The sequence below is a fragment of the Uloborus diversus genome, chromosome 9 (genome assembly GCF_026930045.1).
Source record: "Uloborus diversus isolate 005 chromosome 9, Udiv.v.3.1, whole genome shotgun sequence".
Taxonomy (NCBI): domain Eukaryota; kingdom Metazoa; phylum Arthropoda; class Arachnida; order Araneae; family Uloboridae; genus Uloborus; species Uloborus diversus.
In genome coordinates, this window is record NC_072739.1 from 43,274,514 (window position 1) to 43,287,466 (window position 12,953).

The 12,953-nt window shown below is 37.7% G+C and overlaps 1 protein-coding gene across 1 annotated transcript in view; it reads right to left on the reverse strand.

The window, feature by feature from the left end:
* LOC129230185 (cytochrome P450 4V2-like) overlaps positions 1-4,190 on the reverse strand; it is a 95,229-nt gene extending 91,039 nt beyond the window's left edge. The window contains exon 1 of the mRNA XM_054864587.1: positions 4,039-4,190. Within this exon, the coding sequence (XP_054720562.1) occupies positions 4,039-4,190 (152 nt within the window). The remainder of the gene's footprint in view (positions 1-4,038) is intronic.
* Between the last annotated feature and the right edge of the window lie 8,763 nt (positions 4,191-12,953).

Here is a 12,953-nt window from a genome sequence, read left to right on the forward strand (position 1 = left end):
TTTTAAAACCGTCAACACAATAAACCTAATTGAACCATGGTGCGAAGTCATACCTTATATAATTAATGATTTATCAGAATTCCCAAAACAAACTACTGCAGACACAGTTTATCAACAAGTCTTTAATGAGATCAAAAGCAAGTATTCTGGTTACAAACACATTTTTACTGACGGATCAAAAGCAAACAATCACGTCGGCTTTTCAACAATAATTAATGATCAAGTTACGGCAGAAAAACTAAACACATCTTGCTCGGTATTTACTGCAGAAATAAAAGCTATTTTTTCATCGCTACAATCAATAACCCAATCCGTCTACAAAAAGTGGGTGATATTCACTGACTCCAAGAGTTCAGTGGAAGCCATCACTCACTGCAATAATAATAGCCATCCTATAGTCATCCAGTCATATCTTTTATACAAAAACCTTATGCAAAATAATTTTGAAATTACCTTTTGTTGGGTCCCTGGTCATGTGGGTATTGCAGGCAATGAGGCAGCCGATTCAGCTGCCAGAGCTGCAAGTATCCTGGTCGATAATAGTGTCCCTTTCGATGATATCAAAAACGCCATCGTTGTAAGCCTCAACACGTATTGGCAGGGGACGTGGAATTCAGAAATCGAAAATAAATTACATTCGATCCAGCCCTCCACTAGAGGTTTCGGATCATTAAATATCACCAGGAGAGAACAAGTCTTATTAGCTCGACTTCGCATTGGACATACCAGATTCACCCACAAATATCTCTTATGTCATGAACCAGTTCCAACATGCATTACATGTGATGTAAATCAGACAGTGTTGCACATTTTATGCAACTGCCCACATTTTAATCGAATTCGTTATAGATATTTTAATAATTTTAACCCATCTTTGAAGGAGTTGCTGGGGGATCCACCCCATCGCAATTTGTACTCCTTCCTCCAGGAGATTGGATTCTCCTTTTTAATTTAGTGTTTGTCTGGTCATTATGTGATTTCGTCCTTCCTTTGTTTTTCAAGATATTTTTTCGCCCATTTTGTCTTTATTTTCAAATTGTTTAAATGTTTTTATCGAATGCACTTTTTTAATATTGACACTTGAAGTTTTATGCTTTCTCCTTCAAAATATGCTTCTATTTACTATATTCTTTAATAAAAAATAAATATCACATAATAAAATATCGTTTGGCGCAGTATAGCCCTCAAGGGCTCTTGCGCCATAAAAATCAAACCAACCAACCAACCAACCAATCCAATTACAAAAAATGGGTGATATACACTGACTCAAAGAGTTCAGTGGAAGCCATCACTCACTGCAACAATAACAGCCACCCTATTGTCCTTCAGTCATATCATTTATATAAAAATCTTATAAAAAACCAATTTCATGTTCTCTTCTGTTGGGTCCCTGGTCATGTGGGAATTGCAGGCAATGAAGCAGCCGATTCAGCTGCCCGAGCCGCAAGTATCCTGGTTGATGACACTGTCCCTTTTGACGACATTAAAAACGTAATTTCTGAATGTCTTAACACGCATTGGCAGCGGTCCTGGAATCTTGAAACACAAAATAAATTACATTCCATCCAGCCCTCGGCTAAAGGTTTCACATCTTTACAACTTACCAGGAGACAACAAGTAATACTAGCTCGACTTCGCATTGGTCACACAAGGTTCACTCACAAATACCTCTTATGTCGCGAACCAGCTCCAACGTGCATTACATGTAATGTGAATCAGACAGTGTTACATATTTTAAGTAACTGCCCTAATTTTAACCAAACGCGTTTTAAATATTTTAATTTTAACCCCTCTTTGAAGGAGTTGCTGGGGGACCCACCCCATTGCAATTTGTACTCCTTCCTCCAGGAGATTGGATTCTCCCTTTTAATTTAGTGTTTGTGCCGTTAAAATGTGATTTGTCTTTTTCTTGTTATTCAAGGTGTTTTATCCAACATATTATTTCATACGTTATTTAAATGTTTTTAATGTCTACTTGATTTTTATTACTTATTTTAAACTACCTATGTTTATAGCTCTCACCTGAAAACACGCTTACTCCTATACTTATCTATATATTTTACCCCAAAAAACGTTTGGCGCAGTATAGCCCTGAAGGGCTCTTGCGCCATAAAAATTAAACAAACCAACCAAATTATGGAATGTCAAAGTTTTCTGAATTTTACGATTTTTCCCGATGGCATGCGTGAAAACTAATTCGCATTTATGCAGAAAATAAATAACTTCCCTGTTTACCAACCAATATTGTTGAAATTTTTTAAAAATAAACCTGATTATCCAAGGATTACAGAAAAAAATACAATTTCATCAATAATTATCAATAAAAAAATAAGAAAAATTCCTAAAGTACAATTTATTAAGTTTTTTTGAGAAAGTTGGGAGCTATACTTAAAATGAGATATCTCCAAATGGGTAGTAAATAATCCCTCCATTTTTTTTTATTTCTGATCTAAAAGATGTATTTTATATAATAATTTTATATAATATAATAAACACATAAAAACATAATTTAAGTGGTTTTTACACTCCTTCATTTCAACAAGGGGCACCCCCCCGTGTCCGTTTACCTTGTCGTGGTGGGGGGGGCTTGCGGTGTGGTGAGTTCGGGGCGAGCTCTTGGGAGGAGTCGTGAACCCCCAGTTGCTCAAACAGAATATCGGCGGGAAGGGACTTTTGTTCCCTTCCTTCCCTCATCACACTTACCAAATGCGGACGAAAACCCCTAAGCCAAGGCGTGTCAACCGTGCCTATGGCTGCGTGGTACCGGGGGTAGTCGGTGCCTCAAACGGGAGGCTTCAGGGATAGCAGGCGAACCCTGTCGTACGCAGCCTTACCTCTGTGTAGGGGGGCTACACAGGGGCTAGACCCCACTTTTCCCCCTAATTCTCTGGTTTTTTTATGGATATAAACACTAAGAACACCTCTCCCCCTTGTGGGGAGCGTCAGACTGTATATTCGAGCTTAGCAAAATTCTTAATAATTAAACGAAGCGACCCAAATTTAAATTTTACAAAAATATCTCCCTTTGTCATCAATAAAGCCTTAAGTCATCAGATAGGTGAATTTCAAACTGTTAAAAAATTACGAAATGGTGAACTTTTAGTCGAAATTAAAGATACCCAACAAGTTTCAAAAATAATGTCAATAAAACAAATTGGATCATACCTAGTCACTGTCTCAGAACATTCAACACTCAATTTTTCACGCGGAATAATTTCTGAACCTGATCTTCTCTATACCTCAGAAAGTGAAATATTACAGGAAATGAAAGACCAACACGTGAGTGGAGTTAAAAGGATCTCCATCAAACGTAACGGCGAGATGATAAACACAAAACACATTATTTTAACATTCAGTACACCCGTCCTCCCGCAACGAGTTAAAGCCGGCTATCTCTCTTGTCCAGTTCGCCCTTATATTCCAAATCCGCTCCGGTGTTTCAAATGCCAGCGATTTGGACATTCAAAACTTTCGTGCCGTGGTACTGAAACCTGTGCCAGATGTGCAGAGCCCGGTCACGATAGCAATAACTGCTCTAAAACATACAAATGCGTTAACTGTAAAGGGAATCACCCTTCATATTCCAGATCTTGCTCCAAATGGCTATCAGAAAAAGAAATCCAGGTTATTAAAACAACCCAAAAAATTTCTTATCCAGAAGCAAGAAAAATAGTCGACTCTCGCACACCCACAGTAGGAATTTCCTACTCTGCAGCAGTAAAAAAGATCTTAAAATCAGCAAGTACTCAGACAGAAACACAAACTGTTAATAATAACACTTCGCTAAACTCCACAACACAGACAAATAAACAAACCTCTTCCTCTAGCAGTAAAACCAATGTAAGTAAAACACAAACCAAAAAATCCACTAATGCAAATATGAATAACACTGCTGTTGAACCATCTAAGAAAACTGTCGAAAAAAAGAAAATTCTCGCACGCGCAAAACTTGGGGTATCCTCCAAACAGAGACCCCCCAAAACATTACAATTTTAAAAAGGAGGACTTCTTGCTTACTAGCAAGAAGGTTAAGCTAACAAAATCTCCTCCTCTTCCCTCTGACGAAGAAGTCGAGGACATTGAGTTTGAGGAAACTCCCCCAACCGATGATGAAGGTTGGGTGGAGGATCTTCCTGCCTCTTGATGCGCTTCTCTCTCTTTGGCCGTTTTTTCTCTTCTTTCTTCTTCATGGCCCTGAATATTCTTTCTTGGAATTGTCAGAGTTACTCGCATAATGTCATGGACATCAAGGATCTTGTCGAATATTACCAACCGGCCATATTTTGTCTGCAAGAAACATTTCTGTCCCCTGCTAATAGACCGAGGTTGAAAGGTTTTGACATGTACCGCAAGGACTGCTTGTCAGGAGACCGTCGTTGTGGAGGAGTGGCATTGCTAATCAACAATGATTATGCATCTAGCCAGCTCAATATCAACACATCCCTGCAAGCAGTAGCTGCGCGCGTTCACCTTCACTCGCTGTTCACAGTTTGTTCTGTATATATCCCACCTTCTTATGACTTGAGAAGCGTGGAATTGCAGACACTGTTAGATCAACTTCCTCCCCCATTCGTCATCTTGGGGGATTTCAATGGTCATAATCCTCTCTGGGGGAGTCCAGACTCCAACAGTAGAGGTTTAACAATAGAAAATTTTATTGAAGACAATGATCTTTGCATCCTTAATAACGGTGAAAACACTTATTTTCATCTTTCTACCCAATCTTACCATGCCATCGATCTCGTAATATGCTCACCTTCTTTTCTGCCACGTTGGGATTTTCAGGTGGAGGGTGGTCTCTACTCCAGTGGCCACTTTCCGATCAGGATAACCTCTACTGGACGCTGCGGCCATCAGCAGCATCAGCAAGCTCGACTTCGCATTGATCGAGCTGATTGGGCAGCATTTACCCAGTTGGCAGAAATTAAATCAGAAGACGTAACTGATATTGATATCGATGTAGCGGTAAAGCGAGTAACCGACATTATCCTAAACGCAGCTAACGCTGCCATACCAAAAACCACTAAAGGCAGGATCAAGTTTCCTAAGCCTTGGTGGAACCTCTATTGTCAGGAGGCTCATAAGAAGCAAAAAAAGGCATGGAATACGTTTCGTCGTTATCCAACCACACAAAATCTCGTGGCACTTAAACGAGCTCGTGCTGAAGCTCGAAGGATTCGACGGAAGAGCCAGCGGGACTCGTGGCAGACCTATGTCAGCACAATCACGACGTCCACCCCATCAAAGACCGTATGGGGTAAAATAAAAAAAATCGTTGGCAACTATAATATATCTTGTGCACCCATTCTGAAGAATAACGGTCGTGTTTTATCCGATCACAAAGAGGTGGCTGACTGCATGGGGACTTATTTGGCAGAAGTCTCCAGTGCAAATAACTATTGCTCAAAATTTTTAACCATCAAATCACGCAAAGAACAAAAAGTTCTAGATTTTAATTCAAACATTTTTAATCAATACAACACAAAATTCACCCTTCAAGAACTGAATGCTGCCTTACAAAAATCAAAAAACACATCACCAGGTCCAGATGAAATTCACAATAGTATGTTAAAACATCTAAGCAGATCCTCTTTAGAACATATTCTGCATCTTTTCAATAGAATTTATTCGGAACACAGATTCCCAAAATCCTGGTGTCAAGCAACAGTAATTCCTATCCTTAAGCCCAATAAACCATCTGAAAAACCTGAGAGCTATAGACCTATAGCTCTCACTAGCTGCCTATGTAAAATAATGGAACGGATGGTCAACTCCAGGCTGATATACATTTTGGAGTCGCATCATCTGCTATCTCCATATCAAAGTGGATTCAGGCGTGGTAGATGCACAATAGACAACCTATTGCTTCTCGAAACATCAATAAGAGAAGCATTTCTCAAACGAAAACATCTCGTGAGCGTATTTTTTGACATTGAAAAAGCATATGACCGTACTTGGAGATATGGGATCCTTAAAACCCTGCACGAGTATGGGTTACGAGGTAATCTACCCATCTTTCTCTCTAATTTTCTTAGAGATCGAACTTTTCGCGTACGTGTCAAGTCTGTCTTGTCAGATGCCTTCATTCAAGAAGAAGGAGTTCCCCAGGGAAGTGTACTAAGCGTAACTCTTTTTATAATAGCAATCAACAACTTAATCGAACAACTGCCTCCCGCTGTCAAGGGTACCATGTTCGTTGATGACTTTCAAATTTCTTTCTCTTCATCGAGCATGAGTATCATTGAAAGACAACTTCAAATGGCTATTAACAAAGTAACACAATGGGCGGAGGAAAATGGCTTTACTTTCTCTGTTCAAAAAACTTTCTGTATCCACTTCTGCCGTAAAAGAGGTCTTCATCCTGATCCAACACTTCTCCTTAACAATCAACCAATAGCTGTAAAAGATGAAGGAAAATTCCTCGGTCTTACACTTGATAACAAACTCAAATTTATACCGCATATACAAGAGTTAAAAAAGAAATGTTTACTAAAATAAAATATCCTTAAAGTCTTATCGAACACTTCCTGGGGTGCTGATACAGAGTCTCTCTTAAGAATCTACAGGGCTCTAATACGCTCAAAACTTGATTATGGATGCCAAATTTATGGCTCCACGGCAAAAAGCTATCTGAAAGTTCTAGATCCAATCCACAATCAGGCACTGCGCATCTGCACAGGAGCTTTCCGAACCTCACCTATTAACAGTCTTTATATTCTTGCTCACGAACAATCTTTAAACAATAGACGCCTCAAACTTTCATTGAACTTCTATTTCAAAATAAAACCTTATACTGATCACCCTTTACACCTTCATATTTTTAATCCATCTAATGTTATCTTATTTCTTCACCGTCCTTCTGCAACCCCAACATTCGGGATCCGAATGCGCCGGGTGCTTTCAGATTTGCAACTGTCAGATTTTAATACTCTCAATACAATAAAACTGATTGAACCATGGTGTGAAGCAGTTCCATCTACCATCAATGACCTCGCTAAATTCTCTAAAGAGACTACCTCCAATACAGCCTACCAACAAATATTTTATGATACAAAATGCAAATATTCTGATTATCATGACATTTTCACTGACGGATCAAAAGCAAACGATCACGTCGGCTTTGCTGCAATAATAAATGGTCAAGTTACCGCTGAACAATCACACCCATCTTGCTCTGTTTTTACAGCAGAAATAAAAGCCATATTGATATCTCTACAATCAATAACCCATTCCGCTCACAAAAAGTGGGTGATATACACTGACTCAAAGAGTTCAGTGGAAGCAATCACCCACTGCAACAATAACAGCCATCCCATAGTCATTCAGTCTTATCATTTATACCAAAGTCTTACACAAAATAATTTTCATGTACTCTTTTGCTGGATCCCTGGTCACGTAGGCATTGCCGGCAATGAAGCCGCTGATTCAGCTGCCAAAGACGCAAATATCCTAGTTGATGACAGTGTCCCTTTAGTTGACATTAAAAACGCAATATCTGAATGTCTTAACACGCATTGGCAACGGACCTGGAATCTCGAAACACAAAACAAATTACATTCGATCCAGCCATCGACTAAAGGTTTCAAATCATTGCAACTTTCCAGGAGAGAACAAGTTTCGTTAACTCGTCTTCGCATCGGCCATACCAGGTTCACCCATAAATACCTCTTATGCCGTGAACCAGCTCCGATTTGTATTAGATGTAAAGTCAACCAGACAGTGTTGCATATCTTATGCAACTGCCCAAATTTTAACCAAATACGTTTTAAATATTTTAATAATTTTAATCCATCTCTGAAAGAGTTACTGGGGGACCCACCCCATCCCAATATATACTCCTTCCTCCGGGAGATTGGCTTCTCCTTTTTAATTTAGTGGTCGTGTCGTCAAAATGTAATTTTATCCGTTTTTCTTGTTACTGAAGGTTCTTTGACAACCTATTGTTTCAAACCCTTTAATAAATTTTTTAATGTTTACAGGTTTTTTATCACTTGTTTTAAACTACTGTTGTCTATACCTTTCTCTCCAAAACATTTTTACTTTTATCATACCCTGATTTTTTATTTATGTATAAATTTTAAACTAAAAAATCGTTTGGCGCAGTATAGCCCTCAAGGGCTCTTGCGCCATTAAAAATAAGTAAACCAACCAACAAGGGGCACAAAACATTTTTTAAGATAGCTGCATGAAGAAAAAAAACATTAACACCAGCCTTGCTCTCAAAGGGTAAAAATCTGACTTCTATTATGCAATTTTGTCTGGAGCATACTTTTATATTGAATATACAACTTATAAATGGTAAAAATTACATTTAAAAATTTTGATTACAAAATTAAATGCTGTGATGAACATTCGATGAGCACGTTCATTGTAATGAAAATCGCAATCTTTAAAAACTTACCTCAAGGAACATGCATAATATTAAATACTCTTTTAATTGCAGATAGGGAAACTTGTATTTTCAAAAATTGAGTTGATTGTTTTCATCAAGTTTTGAGAAAATTGGCAAGTTCTTCCAGTTGTTGTTTTGGGGGGCTCCACAATTGCAAGGACATGAGTAATAGGGACTACAGAAATATTCTCCCTATTTGGCCAGAAAAATGATGGCGAAGGTGCATAAGGATGCATAAAATTTACAGTAACGTCTTTTTCTTCTTCATTTACCTCATTCACCATGCCAAAATACCACAAATTGTCATATATACTTGCGATGAAGCACCCTGTTCTATTTTCACAATTGAAGTTTGCTGTTTGTTGTAGAGATTGAAAGTGAGAGCTGGTTTTTCATCACTACTAATTCTTCTTGCTTCGATGTTTCCCAAATTATCCAATGGTCGAAAATTGTGGAACATTCTTGTTCCGGGAACAGTTTCTACCGATTTAAATCGACTTTCTCAAGTCTGGCGAGTTAAATCGACTTCCTGTTTAGAAATTAATTGGAAGTGAATATTTTTGAAGCTAGTTTTGCAAAACTCAAAAAGATCATTTGTGGTTAATACTTCTTTGCCTAGCTCTTGTTGATAACTGTTTTCTGGCTCCACATTTGACAGTACCCCCTATTCCGTCACATTCCGTTTTTCCATGACTAGTTGCGTGGAATGACCTCTGAGCTTTTAGTTGAAAGTCATTCTCGTGCATGCACAAATTTATAAAATTGAACTTGTTTTTATACTGTCCAGCACATCCATCACTGAAGTAGTGAACAATCCTGATTTGAGGGTGTTTCTCTTTGATGAATGCTATTACTATTTCCTGAATCTTATGCACCATAGCTACATCATGTTTTAGGTCATCAGATATTATGCAAAGTGATGAATTTTTTTTTTCATTACTTTGACCTTTGCAATGGATCATAACAGGATGAATAGTACATGACTGTGAGGTCCAATGGTAACCTTGAGCTTCATCTTGTATTGTAAAACCATAATTTTCGACTGGCGATTAGCCTCTCGTTGGTAACGTTTTGTTAGGCCTAAAATGTCTGATCTGTATTCTAATTTTTGATCCATCTAGACAGTTTTAAGTGTGGGCAAAAGATAATTGAAAAACATTTGGTCGTCGTATTGAGCCAACCCACTGTGGTTGTTCTTCAACCACAGTGGGTTAGCTCATAAATTGTAGTTATGAGTTCTCGAGATTCTTCTTTTGATGCCCAGGGTAGCTGATTGTGCTGTTGGTCTTCTACCACGATCGCAAGGAGTGCTCCCCCTTCTTGAGATTTCTGGACTCCATTTTGCCTTCTCGCCTTCCTCATCAAGACTCGACTGTGATTCTGCCACAGCTATAGAATGTCCAAGAAAGATAAATATTATTTTCCATAAATATAGTTTCTAGATTTTTTTACACGTTGGCCTGATCGAGTTCTATTCTTTGCACACTTTGTGAACTGGTCTCTTCCATTTCTCCATCTGAGTGAGATAAACCTAATTGAAAAGAAATACTTTATAAATTATTCATTAATGCTCTCCTGTATCTCCTGCATTTCGATAAGATTTTGCAAACTACCGTTTTTCATCTTCTACTGAACCCGTATGTCTCAAACAAATGACAATAGTTCTGGTGTAATTTCATCCCAGTCTTTTTTTATCATGTGAATTGCATTTTTAAAGAAATAAGAGGAAAATCATCATTTTTGATGCTCTCGACGATGTGTCACTTGATATTCCCCATAAAGAGCTAAAAAAAAAAAGGATTATTCCTGCGTCCTGGGGTTGCAGGTTAATTGCAATCAGGTGCCAAAATGTCAATTCGTTTATTGTTCATAGTAGTTCTTTTATGGCAAGCTATTACGAGAAGAATCCTTTTTTCTCTTTATTTCACCATTAAAAGATTTCAACCGTTTTTGAAACAAAATGGCAGTCATCCATGGTTTTCGACTTTTCGTAACCCACGTACAAAGCGGGATTGAAAATATTAAAGCATCTAGGCTTTGCTGCTTTACCTGTAACTCACAGCTCTTATCCGAACCATTTGTGCAAAATGCAAGAGATATTCGATTTTTAAGAACTCCATTTCATATTGTTTTAACTGATTGCAAACGATAAAGAAGTCTACTCTCATCCATGTTATAGACATCAGCAACAGCATATTGTAAAAATTAAGTTTCGTAATTTTTCCCGGGCCCGTTGTCACATTAGTTGGATCAGCGTTGGCAGTTTCACCAAATCGTATGGCGCTGTTCCGGTGGGACACTGACGCAACTGCAAAAAGTAATTTTATAGTAGAACCTAATATACACGAAACAATCTCACACAGTGCAACATAGTTGAGTTACTGCTCTGGTGGCTAAAAGGTGAAACACAAATCTGTCAGTGTTCCTTCGTATGGGGTGACCACGTTTGGACCAAGTGACGACAATAATTAATTTTCAGTTGATTTTGCAGGTCCGTGTTCCACCGAAACTGCGAAGTGTTAAAATGACCTCAATGTTTTTAAATCTATTCAGCCAACTATTGCTATATTCAAAATTAGTGATATTCATTTGCTGCCCAAAACTTTTCGCGTGTCCTCTGCTTTAAGGGCCCTTCTGGAAGAGGTGACTTGGAAAACCCCTTTATACACTTGATATTGCATTGGTCTAGTCTCGCCCAAATACAAGATGAAGGACATCCCATGTGAATTTGCCTACAGAGGAGTCTCTACATAGTCCTAATTTATATTTTTCCACAAGCGTGGAACTTCCAATCACAATGAAATTAGAGGAAATATCTCTTCCTTCCTCTTCCATCTTTTGTTTCAGATTCTTATATTTTGGTTTTCTGATCTTTAGCTTTCCTTTGAGTTTTTCGATTTTTGAAGCTAGTTCCGCCTTTTCCTTTTCAACAATTTTGCACCTCTTTTTCTATACTTAGAAGACATTTTCTTCATACAGTAAATTCCCGATTATCCGCCAGTCAATTAGCAATCAGAAACATGTATTTTCGCAGTAAAAAGTACCAATGGCTGTTTTTTTATCGAAAATTTTTAAATTTCAACTCAGTTGATTTTGGTTTACTTATTTTTTGTGCCTCTTCATCGTACATACAGTTTGTATTTATTTCAACTTGAGATTAATAAAGAACAACATTTTTACTGTGCTGTATATATTTTCACTGTTTGAAGAAAGCATTACGCATACAGCTCAGTTTTTGAGGAAAGACGATTTTTACCCTATTTGACCCTCATTTTAGTCATTGTACGGTTTATTCGCGAATTTTATTGTCCGCGTCACTTATGCCACCCAATTCCGCGGATTATCCAGAGTTTACTGTACTTGCATTTGCTACAAGAACTTCTAATAAAATAAGGGGGAAAAAATTAGGTGCTTAAGTATAGTTTAATGTTATAATTTTCTGTTCTGAGTGACATTTGTGTATTTATACACTTTTAAAGCAGCGAGAGTCAATCTTTGCGCCAGAAAGAATCACTGGATTGCCACCTCACTCAAGCATTACTTTCGTTCAGCGGACCAGAGCAATTTAGCCATGTCAAAACATTTGTTGCACATACAGAGAGTAATGGCTGGAGCCGGTCTAAAAAAAAAAAAATTTTTTGGAATGTCGATTCAATCGTCGCTTGGACCTCTCCTCACCGTTTTGTTGAACATTGACAGGAACGGGTATGTTGATTATACACGTAGTAATTTGTTAGAAATTAAACCATGGTTATTATTAATATCTGAGTATGATCTGCGTCATAATCTTAGTAAAAGTATCCCTGATTGCAATAGTATTAATTAGCTCATTATCTTTGACATGTCAGTAAGATTAGTGATATATAGATTAGTAAAATATACTGTTAGTAAATTAATGGGTACGTTAGTGGTAAAAAAAAAATTTCTTCTAAATAACGGGCTACGCTTCAATACTATTAAATTTATGAATAATAATAGACTGGAAGCATTTTAGCTTCCTTTATTAACTGAAAGAGGGTGCTCAACCCCACCTCCAAACTTCATACGTATGGGGAAGGGGTGAAAAATACATTGAATTGAAAAACAAAATGCACTAGTAGATCGCATATACAATGCAATAAAGTAATTATTTACAAAAGAACAGCTGGGGAAATTAAACGTTTCTAAACTAGTGGCATTTTTTGTAGTACGGCTGATGTTAAATTAAATGGTCATTGAGCACCCTCCTAAAATTGAAGCAAGAAGGGAAAACTTATATAGCAAAATACTATTAGTAAGTCTAAAGAAAATATGGGTGACCTGGACTCAAGCTCAAAGTTATTTTGAACCACCGTCGGTTACATGTAGGGAGTAAGATCAGAGCTTGATTGGTCATATATAGTGGAATTGTTTTGATTTATGTAGCCATTCGTACAAATGTAATTGCCCTGCCATTGTGGATGTGCTTACACATTTAGCTAAAGTTCATAGTTTGGAGCTTCATAGAGTAAATGTATGTCAAGATACTTATAGTGTAGCCAGCAACAGCATGAAGATTCCAGATGAAAGCAATGATGCTCTG